The sequence below is a fragment of the Sus scrofa genome, chromosome 2, assembly GCF_054392235.1.
Source record: "Sus scrofa isolate SSC_HxYL_T2T_F1_AM1 chromosome 2, Sscrofa_HxYL_maternal_Yorkshire_Landrace_v2.0, whole genome shotgun sequence".
Taxonomy (NCBI): domain Eukaryota; kingdom Metazoa; phylum Chordata; class Mammalia; order Artiodactyla; family Suidae; genus Sus; species Sus scrofa.
In genome coordinates, this window is record NC_139384.1 from 43,316,411 (window position 1) to 43,337,849 (window position 21,439).

Genomic DNA, 21,439 nt, shown 5'->3' on the forward strand with positions numbered 1-21,439 from the left:
TGTATCCACCCTCCTTAAAACCTGTCCACACCAGACCTTGCTCAATTTTCGGGGAGGATGACCAACTCGTTAAAAAGCCTAGGGAGGGCTGAGATCTGCTTGGGAGCAGCTGTGATCTAACTGAACACATAGGGATTGGGGCAATTTAAAGCTCTAGACAGCTGTTTTGCGGTGGCTGTACCAATGCATGCTGCAGGCGGGAGGGGGGGGTGGGGGGTGCTCAAGGCTGCACTTCCCCCACTGGGTCAGGAAGTAGAGCTGGTGATGGAAGCACTTGGGAGGCAGGGGCAGTGAGAGAACAAGAGGGAACGGTCTAGGAGCCCACTAGCTAGAGCAATTTTTTTCTTTGCTCCTTGGCCTGCCCTGGTCAGCAGGGGAAGAGCCTGCTCTTCTCACCCCCAGTGTGTGAGGCTCTGGTGAAGATGAAAAGCAACATGATTCCAAAATCCTGAATGTTACCTTCGAATCTAGACACCTCAGGTGATGCTCAGCTTTCCTCCTTTCTTCTGATATCTCTTTTCAGTGTTTAATACCAAACATGTTACACACCATCTCACCCTCTAAGTTGTGTTAGCATAAGCGTGGCAGCACAGAGTCAAAAAACTGGTCTACTTCAGTGAGACACTGATTACACAACATAATGAACAGAGACCAGAAACAAATGCATGAATAATCTCTTAGATTATATAACTGGCAAACATGTTTGACCACAAAAGAAGAAAAAAGATTTCAAACGTGTCCTCTCTTCCTACCTCTTTGGTTGTACAGTAAACATAAAAGTTTTCAATGTTTTACATCTTTCCTTTCCACTCATGCTGAATTTCAAATCGACACATGTAATGGTATTGAGTACAATTGTTTCAGCTTGCTTTCTTTTTTCATTACCTTTACATGAAAAGGTTGTTAAGACTTCAAAACTGTATCATTTACCTCTTAATAGGTCCACTTTTCATCCTAGTCAATGAGCTGGATTATAATTTGCATGCTTCAATAAGACAAGAGAATTGTCATTAAAACAAGAATTATAGATCCCACTTTTTCTTTATTTTGTAATGTTGGGGGAAGGGTTAGGTGGTTAAGCATTGTCTAAGATGTCACTAAAACTGCTTTTATAGGAGCTTTCAAAGGCAATGGAGTGGAATATACAAACTAAGAGCAGGTAGACCTGAACTATAATCCTGACTCTACAGCTAACTTGACCATCACTGAATCCTTTTTGTGCCTCAGTTTTCTTCTCTATGAAATGGGGCACAACTATCCTGTGAAGCAAGTAAGGACCCGCCTAAGCACAGTGGAAAACATGGCTTTCAATGGAAAGCCCTTACAAATCCCAGCCCTTACAAATACCCTGAGACCGGGGGTTTGTTACTTAAAAATGCTCTACTTGGCTTTCTGGATGGGAACCCACAGTTAACACCTGTGCTGAGAATTAAATAAGAAGCTACCTGTGCAGCCTCACCAGAGGTGGCAGCTCCTTGTATTATATGCCTTACAGGTACATGGCACTCAGACACCTGGGGCATGAATGCCCCTGTCGATCACAGATATGAATGCATTAGTTAACTGATTCTGGACACAGTAATATTAGACCATCTGCTCCTGAAAAGAGGTTTTTTTTTTTCTTCCTTCTTTTTAGGGCTGCACCCACGGCATAGGGAGGTTCCCAGGCTGGGGGTGGAATCAGAGCTACAGCTGCCAGCCTATGCCAGAGCCATAGCAACGCCAGATCCAAGCGGCATCTGTGACCTACACTACAGCTCAGGGCAACGCTGGATCCTTAATCCACTGAGCGAGGCCAGGGATCAAACCTGCAACCTCATGGTTCCTAGTCGGATTCGTTTCCACTGCACCACGATGGGAACTCCCTGAAAAGAGGTCCTTTAAAGAGGATTCACAGGTGGTAGAAACTTAAGGTGGATTGGGTAGAGCTGGACAGACTCGACTCATTCCTGTAAACGTTGGGCAGGGCGGGAGGTGGGGTTAAGGGTGGGGGGAGACAATCTGTGAAACAGTGGCTATAGCAGAAGCACCAACTGCCCACTTTTCGTTGATGCATTTATAAACACACCTTGCTCCAGAAAAGGTGTGCGGGGGCTCAGTATGAACCAGATGCTCAGTGCTGTCGGGGGTGGGGCCCTGCCCAGTGACCTCACTTTATTTTAAATCTGAGAGCTGTAAGTGGCCGAAGCTCAGCGCTGAAGGTCGGCTTTCAGGTGGAGGCACCTCCCTGGTCCAGAGCCACACTTGCCTGAAGCCCAGTAGGATCCGCGCCCCGGCTAATAGAAAAGGAAGGACCGAGACACCACCACGATAACCTTTCAGGGCAGCCACCTTGAGCACCCTGAGTTCGAGTTTTGCGGGAGGAAGAGCCACAGGGACCCCTGCCTGTACCGCCTGTGCTGCAGCACAGCGACCGTAGTAGCCTCAGTATCACAGTATCCCCGCCCTTATATCCGTCCGGGAATATAAGACTACCCCGCGCTGCAAGTCAGCACTGGGTGATTCACCGACGCATAGAAATACGAGAAGGGACTAGGGGATCCCGGCCCTGGGCTTTGCTGAAGCTTAAGAGACGCAAGATTTCAAAAGAGGAGGAAGAGCTCAAACCAAATAGTCGGTAGATGGGCGCCCAGATCTACGCGCTGTTGGGCAATACATACGGCCGGGCAAGTCCAGCACAGGTCCCCAGAAAGGGGAAACGTTTCAAAGCTGAACAGCAGAGTAAGACAACGCGGGATCAAACAATCCAGGCACAGGCAAAGCAGCGCTGTCGCCCGGGGCCTCGGTTTCTCCATCTGTAAAACAGGGCGTTGGACTATAGCGTCTTCCAAACCTTCAATTAATCTAGAACTCTATATCTAGATATTCTATGCCGAAGCTGCCCAAGGCTCGGAAACCGGAAAAAGAAGGAAAAGCGAGGGAAGACGACAGGGAGGAGAAAGGGAGGGGCCGGTGGGAGACCAGGAGAGAGAAGACAGGGGACGGCAGGAACAGGCTTGGCGGGTTTTCAACCTTTATTCCTCCTCCTCCACACCTGAGTTCCCATGTCTGGGCCAAGACCCCGAGCCCATCGAATTTGGGCACCAGTTAGCCAAGCTTCTTCTCCCTCCACATCCCAATTTCTAGAAGCCATGGGCATTCGGTGGGCAGAAAAGTAATGTATGCCATAAATCGAAGGGGGATTGGTCCCGGCTAGGGTGCCCAGGGCAGGTGAGCGGATGTGGGGCTGGGTAGAGACTGGGACAGACCCAAACTGGGGATCACACAGAGTCCGCGTCTCAACCGGCATGCCCCGGGCAGACTAAACTTTATTCCCCAACTTTGAGCAAGGGGAGGGGGTGTTTGCCAAAAAAAAAAAAAAAAAAAGTTTCTGAACTTTTCCCCCAACTCTGCCTTGGGGGCGGGACCGGAGGGCGGCGCCTGCAAACTGATTCGCCACCGGCTCCTGTCTGGAGGCTCGGATTGGCGCGCGAGGTCCGGGGCCGGGAAGAGCGGGCGTGGGGGAGGGGAGCGGCTCTCCCCGCCCGCGGGATCAGCTCGCGCCGGGAGCGGGTTAATTTCAAATCGGGGGCTTGACTGCTCTTGGACGGTCACGTTCCCTCTGCCCGCCCGCCGGCCCGCCAGTCCTGGTCCCGGCGTTTCCCTCCGGCACCCACCTCGACACGGCATAAGGACAGACTGACTGCCCGACACGCGGGCTCCCGGGCCTGAGCGGGGAAGGGGTGCCGAGGAGCCCCGCTCAGCCCCCGTCGGCTCCAACTGTGAGGTAAACTGACAGGTCAGCGGGGCGCAGAGAGACGCTGCGCCCGGCCAGCCTGGCATCGGGAGAGGGCTTGGGAGGACAGCGGCAGCGGCGGCCGTTTCCCGCCTCTCGCTCCGCCGGGGGCCGTGGAGGGAGGAGCTGAGCTCCCGCGCAGAGGGGAGGGGGCGAGCGAGGGGGAGGGGCGGGGATGCCGTGGTTCCGGGCGCGGGTTTGCCCGCGCTCAAGCCCCGCGCTGCTAAGGGGCGGCGCCGGCCGCAGTCAGGCTTTCCGCGCCAAATTTTTAAATCGAAGGCGGAAGGTCCAGACCCGCCCCTGGGGCCGCCAACCAATCGCAGGCCCGCAGCTGGCACTCTCATTGGCCGAGAATCGTTGCCCTAGAAACCGCGAAGATGCGGTCCGGGAACTGCCCCGCTGGCGGCGCGCGGACTGGGCCCGGCGGGGGAGGGGCAGTTGGCCTGGCGCAAGGGGAAGTGCGCGGGGCGCGGAGCCGGTGGCGGCGGGGAGACTGTACCTGGTTGCCTTACTGAGCAAGTGCAGCCTTCCATGGTGGGCTCCAACACTGTGGCCGGAACTGGCCACCTGAATAGCGAGTATACAGCGCTTTAAGGAAGCCGCATCTTTAAAGTCTTAAAAAAAAAAAAAGTAGTTGATCATAAGGCACTCTTTAAATGTCCAGAGTACGTTTGGAGCTTAAGGACTGAATTTGGAAGTTACCTATCAAGCTATTTCCCAAGACTTTACTGCTGAGCCTATGCACGTGCGTGTCAAGGGAGAAATTCCGGTAGCTAGAAGCAGTCTTTTATCCAGATACTTGGGGTCCTATCTGTTTAGCTGGAACCTGGGCTCGTGCGCAGAGTCCTGAGCTCTGATCTGTGAACAGGTGGGTGCTTGTGCGTGCTACAGTCCACTCAGTGGGGTCTAGAGAATGGTTTGCCTTCTCTAAAGGTGGAAGAGGGCTGTCACTAAAAATTCTGTGGGTTGCGTGAAGTCTCACGACAGCGGATCGGTTTGCTGAAGGAATTTACAAGCATTTGATGGCGATCTCTGCCCCGTGGGGGCTATCTGTGGTCGGGAATAAGATGTAAATGTAGGCTGTCAGTTTTCTTCAGCCTTTGTTTCAGAAGCCTGCGGTGTCCATGAAGGTATTTTCAACGGATCTCCTGCTTTCATTTTTCTCTAACTTTTTCTATTTCCTTCTTCTTTAAGGATATTAAACTTTTTAATTGGACTACTTGAACCACCAGGATTTTAGGAAGAACTGCAGATTTTTCATTTTTAAAGAAACTAAATGTACGAGAAATTTACAGAATGGAGAACGAAAAGGTACCTTTTTAGCTTCAATATTCATCCATGCAGTTTTAAATGCAATATCATCCTGATTTAACTCCATAACTTTTCAGTATCCAATATTTTATTAATGCCACATCCTTTTTTGGTTAGCCCCTGTAAAAACCCAGAAAGAAAGGGGAAATTTAAGTTTTGAAGAGAGGAAAATGTACCCAGAGTTAATCTTTCTAGCTTTTAATGGTTTGGTGGAAGTTTCAAAGAGATAAGCAGAGAGAAAAGTATTTTTGAGAATAATAAAAATTTGTTAGCTGCTTTATGATATTTCTGAGCCTTCTTGAAAATGGACATTCAGAAGGAGCACTTGATATGATTTGAGATTGGATTTCTTTTTAAGATAATATTCTACCAAATCAACAATTTCCTTTAACTCTGAGGGCCACTGTCAGTGTGTCAGAGGATGTGTTAACTGATGTCCAAATACTGATAGGTTAAAAAAAAAAATGAAATAGGAGTTCCCGTCGTGGCACAGTGGTTAACGAATCCGACTAGGGACCATGAGGTTGCGGATTCCCTGGCCTCGCTCAGTGGGTTAAGCATCTGGCGTTGCCGTGAGCTGTGGTGTAGGTCACAGATATGGCTCGGATCCCGCATTGTTGTGGCTCTAGTGTAGGCCGGTGGCTACAGCTCCAATTAGACCCCTAGCCTGGGAACCTCCATATGCCGTGGGAGCGGTCCAAGAAAAGGCAAAAAGACAAAAAAAAAAGGAAAAAAGAAAAGAAAGAAATAGGCCAAATTTCTGAAAAGTTTTAGATATTAGTCAAATAAGGCAATTGCTTCTGATGGTTAGAAGCAAAGGAGAGCAGCCTTGAGAAAAATCCTGTACTTGGATCAGCACCTTTCGTGTGCACCTTCTCAGGAGAGTCCCCCCTTGGGTCCATTACACTGACTTCCCTGTAAGAACACCATAGTTGAATGGAGGAGATTCAGGTTCAAGTACTATGTAAACCTCTCTTAGCCTGGATGTCCTCTTCTGCAAAATTGGACTACAGGATTGGGAGAAAATACACATGGAAAAGCATTTGATGAATCCTAAGGAGTCACAGACGTAAAAAATAGTCCCACTAATCTTTGTTCCTAAAGCATTTTTAATTGAATCTATTCTTTCTACCATCCCAAGCATTTTCTTTGAAGTAGATACAAATGGTAAGAATGTGTGAAGTCCCCCTTGGACAAAATTAGAAGAAACATAGTCTCCAGTAATCTTCACTGTGAGCTGCTGTTAATTTACCTTCTGTCTGGGTGGCAGTTCAGCCCCTTCCAGGAACTAGCTTTGTGGTCTTGGGTTACTAATTTTACTTCTGTGGGTTCCATTTTCTCCATCTGCAGAGTGAAAGGATTAAATATTCAAAGAGCAGACTTTCTGATCAGAAATCCTGCTTGTTGGCACTCTGGATTTTGCTTGCTTTTGGATTTTGCCAGTGAGTCTTGACCACTTGCTAGCCCTCACCCTTGTTTCCTTGACTCTGTGACACTTCTGCATCAGTGGTGTTTTATTAAGTACCCACTCCATGCAGCTATTGTACCATGTGGACACACAGATGAATAGGACACGATTTCTGCGATGGAGATCTTTACTTATTACAGTGTCATTAGTAAAAATCATTCCAAGGAGTTTGGGATCACTTAAAATTATCAGTTCAAGGTATATAGAAATTCTCTGTTGTAACTTTGCAACTCTTCTCTAAATCTAAAATTATTTCAAAAACATTTTTTTAATTATACATCTTAAAGTTTTCTTTTTAAATTCTTAGAACATATGATGAAAGTTTCAAGTCCATGCTTTGTGAAAAAATTAAAAATAGGAAATTTAGCTATTAGAATGGCCAAGTGACACGTGCTCATTGGAATACAGTTATGAATTTAATCAACTCTACAACCTCACTAGGCATTTTTTCCTTAGCACCCCATTCTATTAATTATACAATTCCTAGAGTCAAGAGCTATCTGCTAAATCCTTCTGTACAGTGGATTTAATAATTTACTTGTTTTGAACCAGGAAAATCTCTTTTTCGAGCCACATAAAAGGGGACTGATGAAAACACCTCTGAAAGAATCTACTACAGCAAATATTGTGTTGGCAGAGATCCAGCCTGACCTTGGCCCTTTAACCACACCCACCAAGCCCAAGGAAATCTCCCAGGGAGAACCGTGGACACCAACAGCCAACCTAAAAATGCTCATCAGTGCCGTGAGCCCCGAGATCCGCAACAGAGATCAGAAAAGGGGTTTGTTCGACAACAGAAATGGATTACGTGAAGCCAAAGATTGTTTACATGTAGGTTTGCAGAGGACTGGATGGAGACCTGGGGATCTGGGGGTTGGGCTGCGGGGTTGTAGCTGTTGCAGAAGCAGCGACAGTACAAAGCATCATCCTCTCCCCCCACCAGAGCACCTGAGCGCTTTGGACCCCATCAAATACAGCCCTGGGAATTCTGAACCTGTGGCTTATTTATGAACTGCTTCCCTTTCCGACCTGTCAAGCAGTTTATCCTGGCTCCCCACCCCCCACCCCCCAATTTTGCCACTATTGAAGCAAATTGTGTATACGTCAGTCATTGAGCACCGGTGCCCCTAATCTTTCCGAATAAGACATTATTTACCTCTTCCTTTGTAGGAACACTTATCTGGAGATGAATATGAGAAATCCCAACCTAGCCGCAAAGAAAAAAGTTTAGGATTGTTGTGTCATAAGTTCTTAGCTCGATATCCCAATTACCCCAACCCTGCTGTGAATAATGACATTTGTCTTGATGAAGTCGCCGAGGAACTAAGTAAGTTTGCAGAGAGCTCACCGAAATGCATACTCATGTTTTTCTTTTGTTTTTTGTCTTTTTAGGGCCGCACCAGCAGCACTAAAATGGAGGTTCCCAGGCTAGGGGTCGAATCGGAGCTATAGCTGCCAGCCTATACCACAGCTACAGCAATGCCAGATCCCAGCTTCGTCTGCGATCCACACCACAGCAACGCTGGATCCTTAACCCACTGAGCAAGGCCAGGGATCGAACCCGCATCCTCATGGTTCCTAGTCAGACTCGTTTCCACTGGGCCACCACGGGAACTCTGAAATGGATACTTCTTAAAGTGACTTTATAGACTCACTCCTTCAGACCCACACTCATCTAGCCAGTGTTTGTAATGACACAAATAAGGCCACAAGGAAATCTGTAAAACCCTATTAATTTAAACATAAAAGGCCTACAGTTTCCAGTCTCAGTTAAGTCTTAAAACAGAAGCAGAAAATCACAATGGAGATTTTCTCAGACTGCATTTCCAATGCTCTGAAGCTTGAAAGGAAGGCAGCATTGTTTTACGACTTGTTTTATAAACAGCTACGTCTCTGAACTTGCTCTGAACTGAGGAGCCAGGCTGCAGAATGGTTTCTTCAGCTTGCAGCGAGAATCAGCCTCTGGGTGGGAGCTGGGCTCTAGCCCTCCCTCTCAGTCAGTACTATTCTGAGGACCAGTGCAGTTTTCTGAGTGTTTGGCAAAAGTTACTCTGGCCCCCCTACCCGCTTTTATCCTCTGCCTATAGGCTCAAATCTAATTACAGCTAAAAGGAAGTCCGTGGTAAATTTGGGGTACCTAAATAAAGTAATATAATCCAGAACCTACCAACTAGTAATCCATAGAAGAAAAAGGTATTCAATTCTGTGCGCATTACAAAATCTGATCCTAGTAACGTGCAATTGCTGGTTCTTTGCAGATGTCGAGCGCCGACGAATTTATGACATCGTCAACGTCCTAGAGAGTTTACACATGGTGAGCCGCCTCGCCAAAAACAGGTACACTTGGCATGGGAGACACAATCTCAACCAAACCCTTGGGACTTTGAAAAGCGTCGGCGAGGAGAACAAGTACGCCGAGCAGATTATGATGATCAAAAAGAAAGAGTATGAACAAGAGTTTGACTTTAGTAAGAGTTGCAGTATAGAGGATCCCATCACCAAATCAAACACTAGCCAGAACGGGCACCCGGACATGTGTTTTGTCGAACTCCCTGGAGTGGAATTTCGGGCAGGTGAGAGCTGGTATGGAAAAGCTCGGGGGGAGTTCCCTTTGTGGCTCAGCAGTTAATGATCCTGATTAAGATCCATGAGGATGTGGGTTCAGTCCCTGGCCTCGCTCAGTGGCTTAAGGATCTGGCGTTGCCGTGAGCTGTGGTGTAGGTGGCAGATGTGGCTCAGATCTGGTGTGGCTGTGGCTGTGGCAGAGGCCGGCAGCTGTAGCTCTGTTTGGACCCCTAGCCTGGGAACTTCCATATGCCGCAGGTGCGACCCTAAAAAACTAACTAACTGAATAAATAAATTTAAAAAGAAAAGAAAAGCTCAGGGGCTGGGTGCCTCTCCTACGTCTAAAGAAAAGTTTCCTTCAGGAACCCTGCTTGGAGCTGCTGTTTTTAACGTGAAAATGCTACATGTCAACTATGTGATCAGGTTGTGATATTTTTAGCCTTGTTACTTTAGAAATCACTTGTCCCTTCATGAATTTTAATTCTCTGATCCTTATTCTTCTCCAAAGCCTCTGTAAACAGCCGCAAAGACAAGTCTTTAAGAGTAATGAGCCAGAAATTTGTGATGCTGTTTTTGGTATCAACACCTCAGATAGTAAGCCTGGAAATTGCTGCCAAGATTTTAATTGGTGAGGACCACGTGGAAGATTTGGATAAAAGCAAGTTTAAAAGTAAGTGGCACGACTGCCGTGGACTTTTGTACCTACCCTTAAATGATGAAATCTCGGTTATTAGCTGGTTTCCAAATACATTTGCTATATACACAGGTCACTTCTAGTTATGCTTTTGTATCTTCACTTCTCCCCAGAAGCCATGATGATACAGCTTTAGCAGACTTTAGGATGCAGAGATAGGTATATAACGACTCTTATCTGACACTTTGGCTTATACAGTTCTTAAATGTTACCTCATTTGACACTGTAACATTGTCCTCATTTTACGGCTGTAGCATCTGCAGTCTCTGAAGTCTTGAGTGAGTAGTAAATTGTAAAGAGGGACTGGAACCCATGTCTCTGCTCTTTCCGCTGACTCTCATATTCCAGGATGTAAATAACTTCTCACATGGTCCCCAGAAGTGATCTGCAGCACAGTTGGCTCACCATTTTGTTTTTTGGGGTTTTTTTTTTTAATTTTTACTTTTTTCAATGTATATTTTATTGATTTATTTTGCTTTTTTAGGGCTGCACCTGCAGCATATGGAGATTCCCAGGCTAGGGATCAAATCAGAGCTACAGTTGCCAGCCTGTGCCACAGCCACAGCAAGGCAGGATCTGTGCCGCACCTGTGGCATATACCACAGCTCACAGCAATGCCAGATCCTCAACCCACTGAGCGAGGTCAGGGATTGAACCTGCAGCCTCATGGTTCCTAGTCGGATTCGTTTCCTCTGCGCCATGACGGGAACTCCGTGGCTCGCCATTTTAAAAGAGTGGCTTCAGCCAGAACATCGGTTCTAAGTTGGAAAGAGATCATAGATTAGGTTCCTAACACAGCTCTGCTCTTACCTTCTTTGCAGGAACCCCCACAAAGAAGCGTAGAGAGAGGGTGTGGAAAGGAGTGCTCAGCAGATGGGAAGGGGCCCATCTCTCCTGGGGGCATTAGCAAACCTCCAGGTAGGGCAGAGTCTGGCCTGGACTTGAGTCACTCGGGGGACTGGCTGACTGTTGAGCCACAGCACAGGCTGGAGGGTACCTGGGAGCTCTCACACAGACCCCCTCCCAGCCCTGTGAAGCTGTCCCATGCAAGTATACTCAGCCATCCCCAGGGTGATAGTATCTCTATAAAGACCAGACGACTAGAGATTAAAGCAATAACACTGGCAATTGGCTTGGGAGAGCTGTCATTTCAGAAAACACATCCCGATCCTATCAATGGGCTGCCTGCTTCCTCTGAGTCACCAGACACTTTTCAGCTCCCCATTTCATTGGTTAGTCACAGCCCTGGAAACTATTCCAGAACTGCAGATGTATAATTTGCTGAATCCCTAGGGAATTCAGAACCTTCTAGCATGGCTGCGAAGGAGAGGCTCAGTCTGTAACTTTATATTGTCAAGCTGAAGTAAAGGCAGACTTTTTGTAACACAACTTTTAACACATGTAAGATTTATAGAATTAACTATGCTTTGCCTATTACATATGGACAGTCTACAAACTTATACACTTTGATGGGCTATAGAATTTTCCATGCTTATGATATTAAATAAATCTTATTTTTTGAACCATCACAAGCAGGAAAGCAATACACTTAGCATTGATGCACTATTTCTATTTGTTCATAAACTTCTCTTGAGTCCGCATTAGGAGATGCCCAATAATGGTAACTTATTATTAGGAAATCTATAACGTGGTTCCCATTAGGGTGATTCATTGAGTCATTGTTCCTTTTTCAACATGTGCTTTTTTAATTTCAAAATTCGGCATCAGCAGTAACTGCAACTTTTCAATATTTAAAACTTTTTTGTTTTAATTAAAGCAGTTTCATTAGGAGAACTTTAAAAGATCATATTTTTCTCTGACATTGATGGTTAGAATAGCTCTTTGAATATACATGAAATCCTTATGAAGCGAAGTCCTTTAATCTTTCATTATTCTATTTAAGTGACATATATACTTTTTTTTCCCCCAGCAAAAATTAGGAGGTTGTATGATATAGCTAATGTTCTGAGTAGCCTGGATCTTATCAAGAAAGTTCATGTTACAGAAGAAAGAGGCCGAAAACCAGCTTTTAAATGGACAGGCCCAGAAATTAGTCCAAATCCCAGTGGTATGTATTTGTTTTCCTTCACTCATTATTTCATTATTTTGAATTAATGCACATTTGCAGATATTTTCCCTTTCCCTTCCTACCTGCACTCCCACCTGGAAAGAACATATATAGAAGTGACTGAAAAGACAGTTAAAGGTGAGTGCCACTGTGAAAAGTTTGGCATCTGGCTTCTTCAGCAACCCAAGGTCCATAACCACCGCACACCCTGTACAGTAGGTAGAATCTGTATGAAAGGATTGGAGAAAGTTGAAAGCGTCACAAAATATGAGATAATACTGCTGTCATTATTATGTTTGTCAGTGACCAAAACTGAAGTCTGTGCATGTGGAAAATATGAAATGAATTCATTCTAGTATCCATGTTCTAGTCTCTAACCCAACTCTGGGATTCAGACACTTTGTTTTTCACCAAGATCCCTACCCAGAAGTGTTGGAAAGTCACAGAAACACACATAGGCCATGGAGGCAGAGGAAGACCTAGGTTCCAATCCCAGCTCTGCCACTTATCAGCTGTGCAGCTTTAGGCAGATTACTTCTCCAAGGCTCAGGTTCCTCACCCACAAATGAAAAGAACGGGAGTGCCTTTGTGAGGTTATTGTGATATGGGATATAACCTCACAGAGAGGTCCTTTGGTGCACAGATTCGGAGGACAGGCTCATAACCCAGGACCACATTCTACAAGTTGAGAGACTGTGAGTCAGTTGGTTAATGTCTAAAATGTCTCTGAAATGGGAGAGGCATCTCCTAAGAAGTCCCTACCTAAGTTGTGGAGAGTATATTCGTCCGTCCAGGCTGCCAAAGCAGAGTACCACCAACTGGGTGGCTTGTAAACTGCAGAAATTTACTTCTCACTGTTCTGGAGGCTGGGAATTCCAACATGAAGGAGCTGACAGATTCAAGATCTGGTGAGGCCCTGCTTTCTAGACAGCCATCTTTTCAGCATAACCTTACATGGTGGAAGGGGACTAGGGAGCTCTGTGGGGTCTCTTTTATAAAAGCACTAACCCTATTCAAGAGGGCTCTGCCCTCCTGACCTAAGCATCTCCCAAAGGCCCCACCTCCCAATGCCATCATATTGGGCATTAGGTTTCAACATATGAATTTGGGGAGAGGGTAGGGGGTGGTAGAAGCACAAACATTCAGTCCACAGCAGTGAGGGTCACCATATTTCATCAAATTAAGATTCCGCTCATTCTGAGTTGCACGGTATTTTATATATCGATAAGAAAGAAAAACCACTGGCAATCATGCTTTAGCACACTGCAGGTTATAAGGTATGGTGGGATTCAGAGATGTTAAAGTGTGAAATAAATTCATTATTAAAGGGAACTCATTTAATAATAAACAAGGTTTTGTAGGTAAAGCCCGTCAAACGGTATCTGGCACACAGTAGGTGCTCTCTAACTGTTGCTACTTTAATTCCTAAAATCATTTGAGAACCATACTCTGACTTCATCCCCCAGAAGGAAGCCAATCCACCTGTGTATTCACACACTGTCCTTTTCGATGTCAGGTCTCAGCCCAGTCCTTCCCTTTACTCCCTCTGATTTGGAAGTGAGGCGGCCTTCAAAAGAGAACTGTGCCAAAAACCTCTTTTCCACACATGGGAAACCAAACTTCACTCGACACCCATCTCTCATCAAACTGGTAAAGAGCATAGAAAGTGATCGGAGAAAGATAAATTCCGCTCCCAGTAGCCCTATCAAAACCAACAAAGGTATGTTTTCCATCATGTCAGGGCTCTGCTCGGAAGAATGCCTTTTTATCTGACTTTTTAGCTTACTTGATCCCTAAAGAACTTGCTGGAGAATTGTTTCAATTTCCATATTCCCAAACCCACTTGAAGCCTAACTTATACATGAATTAAGGGATAAAAAAGTGACTTGTAGGGTTTATCATTTTAATTGCTGTGTGATGTTGTGGGTAGCACCTGTTTTCTGTTGCTCTGACTTTAGTGATGTTTCATCTGCGTGAACATTTATTCTCTTGCTTTGACCAACTCCCCCCCAACCTCCTTTTTATTTTACCAGCTGAGAGTTCTCAGAATTCTGCGCCTTTCCCGAGTAAAATGGCCCAACTCGCAGCTATTTGCAAAATGCAGTTAGAAGAGCAATCAAGGTAGGCTGGCAACGCTCTTGAGTAACAGGACACGGTACTTTACATTGCATCATTAGGACTAGTTATTTGATGTAAGAATGGGCCTTGGAAACTAGTGCGATAATCTTTTCTATAACTCATACAGAATCATTACAGAAACTATATGCTCGTTCCATAAAAGCACAGCATCAGTCTGGGGCAGTCTAAAGTGGTAGAACATTTTAGAGAAAATGTGTTTCCATTGTGTCACATTTTAAATCTTATCTTTTAGTGAACCCAGAAAAAAAGTGAAAGTCCAACTGGCAAGATCTGGGCACTGCAAGCCCGTGGCCTCTCTGGACACTCCAGCAAATGCTGAGCTGGAGATGACGGCGCCGTCCCTCATCCAGCCTCTGGGGGTGCTCCCCCTCATCCCCAGCCCATTGTCATCGGCAGTGCCCGTGATCCTACCTCAGGCCCCTTCGGGCCCATCCTATGCCATCTACTTGCAGCCTGCCCAAGCCCAAAGCGTGACGTCGCCCCAAGGCCCGAGACCCTCGGTCTGCCCCACCCCTTCTTCTAAAGCTGCAGGATCAAAAGACTCCACCGATGCCACCACTGAGAACGCAGCCAGTGATGTGACCAAGTGCAGTGCCTCTACCAGGCCGGAGAGACAAGGGCCAAAGAACCGAGATAGGGAGCCTGCTGGAGAAAGGGGCTCAAAGAGAGCAAGCCTGCTCGAGGACGCTGGTTCCAAAAAGAAATTTAAAGAAGACCTGAAAGGACTTGAAAATGTCTCCGCAGTAAGTACAGCCTTGCCCCATGCGAAGCATTGAGAACTCCCCAGTTGAGGAGAAGAGGATCTGCTGGCTGGTGAAATTTCCCAGAGAGGAGAGCAGTCCCTCAGAAACAGGGAGCTGGCTGTTGCTCAGCATCCCATAATCCAAACAAGGCCTCTGACGGCTAATCCCCAGACTGGGATGACGGCAGGGACAGTTTTAACCTTTGGAGGAAGGGATTATTTGCTCTTTTTAAAGCACCGTGGGTGGTTGTCCTTAAGTCCATTTCTCTGTCACACGCTGGAATGCAAACACCTGTCATGAAAGTCTTAAATAATTGACAAGCAGACGTAACCCCAAATGAATGGATTGGGTGCACAGGGTTCCCTTAACTCCTGCTCTCTGACTCATTTCCTTGAGGTTTATTTGATGTCATGTAACTGGCATCTGGTGCCTAGAGAAGAAACTGACCCCCCCTCCCCTGTTTTTACTTTCTACCTTAAAATTTAAGTCAAAATTTCTATTGTGTGTAAATAGAAAAATCAAACTTAGCTTGGCAAATTTTAGGTGTATCCGACACATGGGTTTCCTAGAGATTTTCAATGTCCTAGACAATTTTTTTCCTCGATGGAGTTTAACTCAGGAAGGAATTTACATTTATTGGATGGCTTCCCACATACCAGACAGCAGAAGTATGAGGCACTTGTACATACATTATCTCATTTTCCTCCCTTAGGACAATTATATGTGAAAGGTATCGTCACCAAATCAACAAACACCACCAAGTGTGGAAGCAGAAGTTAAATCTCTCCCTTTGTCTCTACTGTGAAACTCAAGTTATTTCCCCATCTCTACATCTTGCTTTTCCACATCTATAAAGAATTTGTTCTGGAGTTCCCTTCGTGGCTCAGCAGTTAACAAACCTGACTAGGATCTGTGAGGATTCGGGTTCAAACCCTGGCCTCGCTCAGTGAGTTAAGGATCTGGCATTGCCGTGAGCTGTGGTGCAGGTCGCAGACATAGCTTGGATCCTGTGTTGCTGTGGCCGTGGTATAGGCTGGCAGCTGTAGCTCCTATTCAACCCCTAGCCTGGGAACTTCCCTATACTGCAGGTGCAGCCCTAAAAAGAAAACAAACAAAAAAAATTTGTTCTGCCAGTTTTTCCTATCATCTTCTGTGTGTAAAGCATAGCACTCTGGATCAAACCAAACCCAGCACCTGCTTTTGGGAATGGTTGCTTTTGAGCCCTCGCCCCAGGGCCATATTACAGTTTTTGTGCAGTTAAGTGAATTTATTACATGACGTTATATAGAAAGAGATTTGTGATCCTTTTAAGGCACCGTATAAGCTGAAGGGTATTATCTGTAACTGTGGTTATTAAGGAGGCTTTAGAGTTTGTCAAATCTTCCCTGAGGATGGCCTCATGGTAACCATTCAAAACATCTATTATCTTAGCAGAGTATCACTTTGCATTTCATATCCATGCTAGGAGGAAAATCACAAGGTTTTGGCCTGATTCGATTTTCTGGGAGGTCCATAATCTCTTTGGGCCAATGGGTATGATTTAATAATGGCCTCCTGTTGCTCACTTAAGTTATTCAGCATTAGGGTTTTCACAGGATAGAGTCTTCCCATCCCCTGCTTCTTTTTTCATCTCTGACTTCCTTTTAACTATTTCTTTTTAGCCTGAACTAAAAGAGCAGAACAGAGAAAGTGAGGAACTCATGTGTCAATTCATTCAGCAAACATTTACTGAGAACCTACATGGCTGGGGGTGGAGAGAGAACAGTATACAAATAAACACACACCTCTCAGGGGTGGATGATAAGAAATATGGTGAAAATAAAACAGGACGGTGTCACAGGAAGAGAGGACAGGAGTGCTAGCATAGGCTGGATAAAAAGATGCTCAAGTTGAACTCTGACCCATTCTGCCATCTTGCTAATTTAATCCAAGTTTTTGTTTTGTTTTGTTTTTTTAAGGAATTAGTATTATAGGTGGAGAAATTTTGTGATGAATGCTGTTTGTAGAAAATGGAGAAACAATTATTATGACAGTATTACAGATTTTGCTAGAGATTTGAAAAGAGTTAAATCAGCAACCAGGAAAACTCAGGCCATGAGCAAAGAGCAGCTATTTGTAAAACACCTAAAGCTGCCCCTTAAAAATTCTCTATTCCCACAGGCTTCAAGGAACCCACTAGAAAAGATATTGAATAAAAGCAAACATCTAAAAAACAACACTGAACATTTGTGATACCCTTTAGCTTTGTGGATTCTGATTTCACTGGTTCCTAAGGAAAAAGACGGTTCCTATTAATAGCTAGATCAAAGCACAGACTGCTGTTTTGACAATGGTGAGAAGAAAGATCTGGATGGAGATAAAAGAAGGGCCCCTGGTTTACAAGAGCTGCTTTTGGCTTTTCCCGGTCCTGCTCATGGTAAGGCTGAGCAGACTTTTCAGGCGGCTCAGCCACCCATGTAGGTTCTCTTCTGTTTGCAAAAGTACAGCAGGCATAGTGGGGACACACACAACCCAACTTGCTGCGCATTTCTGTTGAATATAACTTTATTGCCTAAAGCTTTGGCTGCATGACAGTTGGGTGTCTGCTATGAATTAATCAGCTCCCTTTTTTTATTTGTAAGTTTTGAATCCTGCTGCCTTGCCTTTTCATTTGTATATACTAAGAGGGTTTGCCTGATATCATTAGAACATAAAGTACTAGGGGGAAAATCTACAGTTCTGTAATTCCTTTGTTTCGAATCAAAAATCAGCAATCTTTTTTTTTTTTTCTTTTTTGTAAAGGACAAGATAGTAAATGTTTTTGGCTTTGTGGGCCAGATGGTCTCTCTTGCACTTATTCAAATGGGCCGAAAAAATAGGAATGCATCTATAGATATTACATAAATAAATGAATGGGCATGGCTATGTTCAAATACAATTTTATTTACAAAAACAGCCAGAAGGCTGTATTTTTGGCCTATGGTTTGGCATTCCTTTCCTCTGAACCAACATTTCCTAACCTCTTTTCCTTGAATCCCGATGCTACCAAAGATTAGTTGCTGAATAGCCTGGGAAATGTTACAAGCTGAATGTGCCCTTGGAGATTTACAATGTATGCCATCAGAAAAGTCCCACAGAAACTCTGTAATAAAGACACCATCTTCCTTTGTTTAATTCAGCATTTCCCAAACATACTTGTCTATGAGTCAGCTAGTGCCTGCTTGCATCCCAGAGAACCTGGGTCCCTAGAATACTCTTTGGGAGACACCACCCTACGTAATTCAAGGGCAATCAGATAATAACACAGCAGTGCCATTTCGAGGTCAAGCTGCGTTAGACTTGTTCTGACAGCACCACATCATACCAAGAGGTGTGGTAGCAGGACGTAGGATATCGGTGTCACAGGGGTGTGCTGGGTGAATCTGCCTTAGGCAGGCTCAGTGCTAGCTTTAGGACACTTCAGGATCACAGATCTTAGGCTCCGTGGTATTTAAGAAACACACGGTTTGTATTATTCAAGAGGAGTGTTGGAATGGGAGGGAGGGATATTGTCTTCACGGAGCCCTATACTTGGCCTGCCCGTGGTCCACACTCTTGGAGGCTTTGGTCTGATGAGACAAACCACCACCCAGGGATATTAGTCCTGGAAGAGGCACCCGGCCACTTTTCTTCCTGCTCGTGTTTGTAAAATAAACCCTTCCTCCTTGTTTTCTAGACCTTGTTCCCATCAGGATACCTAATCCCTCTCACCCAGTGCTCAACCCTGGGGGCAGAATCCATTTTGTCTAGTAAAGAAAACTCAGGTACACTTTCCCCAAACCACAGGATCTACAGCTCCCCAATCGCAGGTGAGTGTACGTAAAACACTGTTCAAACGTGGGTCATTCTCAAGTTCACTTAAGCGCTTGGACGCTTCTCGGACAAAGGCCTGTGCTTTTAAGATATTCTCCACCCCCCCTTTTCTTTCCAGGTGTTATTCCAGTGACATCCTCCGAACTCACTGCTGTTAATTTTCCCTCTTTTCATGTAACACCTTTGAAGCTAATGGTCTCACCAACTTCCGTGGCGGCCGTCCCCGTGGGGAACAGCCCGGTTCTCACTTCGAGCCACCCTGTTCCCGTCCAGAACCCGAGCTCAGCCATTGTAAACTTCACCCTGCAGCACCTGGGGCTCATCTCCCCCAGTGTGCCGGTGTCCGCCAGTCCCGGGCCCGGCACTGTACCCGTGTCTCCAAGAATAGAGGCTGTTAGCGTCGCACCAGAAAATGCAGGCGCTCAGCAAGGAAGGGCCACCAAGTATGACACTCCAGTCCCGGGCCAGAACCAAACAAATGGACAATCAGTGGCTGTGATGGGGGCACAGCAGGTGAGAGTATTTCCATTTTAATTTATCTTTTCCCTTGGTTTTATTAAGTCCCACATACCAGTATCATGGGAGACTCATTTTTGCTTTTCTTCTTTGGGAGAATGAGGAGATTAAAGGCCTGCCTTCCTTCCAAACCCAGGAAGAGTGCCCCAGGCAGCTGTATTATTGAGCTATCATGAGCTTTCTGTCTCACCTTAACAAAAATAATTGAGAGTGTGAAATTCATCCAGGCTTACCTAGCAGATTTCAGGTCATGCTAGGCTCCCACCGGGTGATGATCTTCCTGGTCCAGTTTTCTAAGGCAGCCAGGACATCTCTGTCTCTGTGGTCTTGACATGTCTCCATTTCTGTCTTTCCAACCAGCCTGTTCCTGTGACACCCAAAGGGTCTCAATTAGTGGCCGAAAGTTTCTTCCGTACCCCAGGCGGACCAACGAAGCCGACCGGCTCAGCCTATGTGGATTTTGATGGTGCTGATAAAACCTCCATAGCATCTCTCTTTGTCCCACAGCGAAAACTGGAAGTCTCAACGGAGGATGTCCCCTAAAGGACAGATGTGGCTTCATTTCATTTTCTAAAGAGTTCTTTAAGAGAGAAGATGTTACTCAGACTGATTGAGAGAACACATTCTCTGAAAATACTGTAAATATGTTGGGAGTTTACATAATTTCAAAACAGACACTTGTTTTCATACTTATACATACACTCACACATATAAATATATATTTGTATTAAGCTACGTTCAGCTATCAGTCTTACAAAATAAAAGTAAAATGTTGAACTAAGGTATAATAACTTCCAGGGAGGAAGATTCATTTCTTTCAGCTGTGCCTCTACTATTATGCAGAATAACTGTGTTAAAGTTTACTTCCCTTTTGTGAATCTGTGACAGGCCTAACACAGCATTTTCTTCAACTGTGCACAAAGAAAACGCTGTGATGTATAATATTGTATTTTTAAATAGAAGGGCTGTAGCTATATTTTTTTGTAATTGCTTTAATCCGTTGTGGTTGCAGTATGTCTTTGTAAAGTTCGCAACAATCCTCAATCACGTCCATGGAAAAATTATTTATAAAATGTATTTTTAATCATAAGTTGTTCAAATTAAAACTTTTCTAAAATATATTTTGGGAAAGCAGCAGTAAGGATTCTGATTGCCTCCACACTCAAGGAACTACCACATCAAACCCTCCATGAGCTTCAAGAGAAGGAATGAGGTATGATGTGTTGAGCATGCATCTCCTTGATCCTCTTGTTATGCATCAAATTGTACCTTAAGAATTGACCTGTACCTCTCCTGGTCTGGGTCTTAAAGGATCATCACAATATCTATTCCCTGCATGTTTATTATGTGCCAGGTACTGTGCTACACATTTTTAAAGCATGGCTGCTACAAACTAGGACAATGAGGTCACTGAGGCTCCCAGAGATTAAAGCAGCAAGTCCAAGGTCATGTTGTGTGTGCATGCAAGGACTTAACTCATGTCTTTGCCCTCTTTAGTCACTACCTATCTGCTTCCAGCTGCATGCCCAGCAGCTCTAGTAGGAACAAAGCACATTGTTTCAAGGGTAATCTGTGCATCTATAAGCTCACCTCCTTTCAAACAGATGTGTTTTGTTTGCACAACCTTGTACAGCTACGACATTACAAAAGGGACCCCCTTCTTTCACACCACCAGAGAACCAGTATGAACTGATTCTCCAAAGTACCTCTGCCTTTGCATTTATTATTTATTTATTTATTTGCTATTTAGGGCTGTACCCACGACATATGGAGGTTCCTAGGCTAGGGGTCAAATCGGAGCTACAGCTGCCAGCCTACACCACAGCCACAGTAATGCGCAATCCAAGCCGTGTCTGTGACCTGTACCACCGCTCACAGCAACACCAGATCCTCACTGAGCGAGGCCAGGAATCAAACTTGCAACTTTGTCGTTACTAGTCACACCACAACAGGAACTCCTGCCTTTGCATTTATAAACCTACTTGGAGGGTGTGTGAATGGCTCTTGATACAAGAAATGGCTCCCACCTTTAGGGTGTTTATAGTACTATTGAGGAAGATGGTATGTACATACCAAAAAAAAAAAAAAAAAAGTGAAGAAAGAGCATTTCCATGCAATCAAGAGAAGTTACCAGATATAGACAAAGATGCAATTCAGTGGAGGCTACTACATGAATTGCATACAGAATTGAGAGAAACAACCCAGACAGACAGTTGCTGTAGCTCCCAGGAGATGAAGCTCCTGACATCCCCTCCTGCTCCCCTATAGCTGAGCTGGAGGCCACGTTTTGTTCTGTCCCTCTTCAGGTCTCCATGTGGAGGGGTATCTC

The 21,439-nt window shown here is 45.2% G+C and overlaps 2 protein-coding genes and 1 long non-coding RNA gene across 15 annotated transcripts in view; 2 read left to right on the plus strand and 1 right to left on the minus strand.

Annotated features, from left to right (window-relative positions):
• Positions 1-21,439, plus strand: part of LOC146405339 (uncharacterized) — an 855,846-nt gene that overhangs the window by 671,489 nt on the left and 162,918 nt on the right. The window lies entirely within an intron of this gene.
• Positions 1-21,439, minus strand: part of ZDHHC13 (zinc finger DHHC-type palmitoyltransferase 13) — a 137,939-nt gene that overhangs the window by 2,343 nt on the left and 114,157 nt on the right. For 3 of the 8 annotated variants that reach the window (XR_014837203.1, XR_014837201.1, XR_014837199.1), the window contains 4 exons: positions 19,301-19,477; positions 6,339-6,430; positions 5,091-5,206; positions 4,275-4,389 (listed from right to left, as the gene is read on the minus strand). The gene's annotated coding sequence lies outside the window, so the exon portion shown is untranslated. Of the gene's footprint in view, positions 1-1,025; positions 2,796-4,274; positions 4,390-5,090; positions 5,207-6,338; positions 6,431-19,300; positions 19,478-21,439 lie in introns of those variants that run through there. The other 5 variants (XR_014837196.1, XR_014837197.1, XR_014837195.1 and 2 more) reach the window with 3 other exon arrangements.
• Positions 3,562-20,244, plus strand: E2F8 (E2F transcription factor 8). Of its 6 annotated transcripts, none has more exons than XR_014837193.1 (13): positions 3,562-3,766; positions 4,970-5,086; positions 7,107-7,385; positions 7,725-7,881; positions 8,813-9,127; positions 9,628-9,789; positions 11,744-11,881; positions 13,398-13,601; positions 13,915-14,002; positions 14,253-14,763; positions 18,458-18,590; positions 18,784-19,107; positions 19,471-20,244. XR_014837193.1 is itself a non-coding variant. In XM_003122925.7 (13 exons), exons 2-13 carry the CDS (start codon positions 5,072-5,074, stop codon positions 19,651-19,653), a joined length of 2,580 nt encoding a protein of 859 aa, XP_003122973.2. In that variant the 5' UTR covers positions 3,562-3,766; positions 4,970-5,071; the 3' UTR covers positions 19,654-20,244. The 6 variants fall into 6 exon arrangements, 4 of the variants coding, with proteins under 4 accessions (XP_003122973.2, XP_005661140.1, XP_005661138.1 ...); XM_003122925.7 differs by having other exon boundaries at positions 18,713-19,107; XR_014837194.1 differs by lacking the exon at positions 3,562-3,766 and adding an exon at positions 4,201-4,643.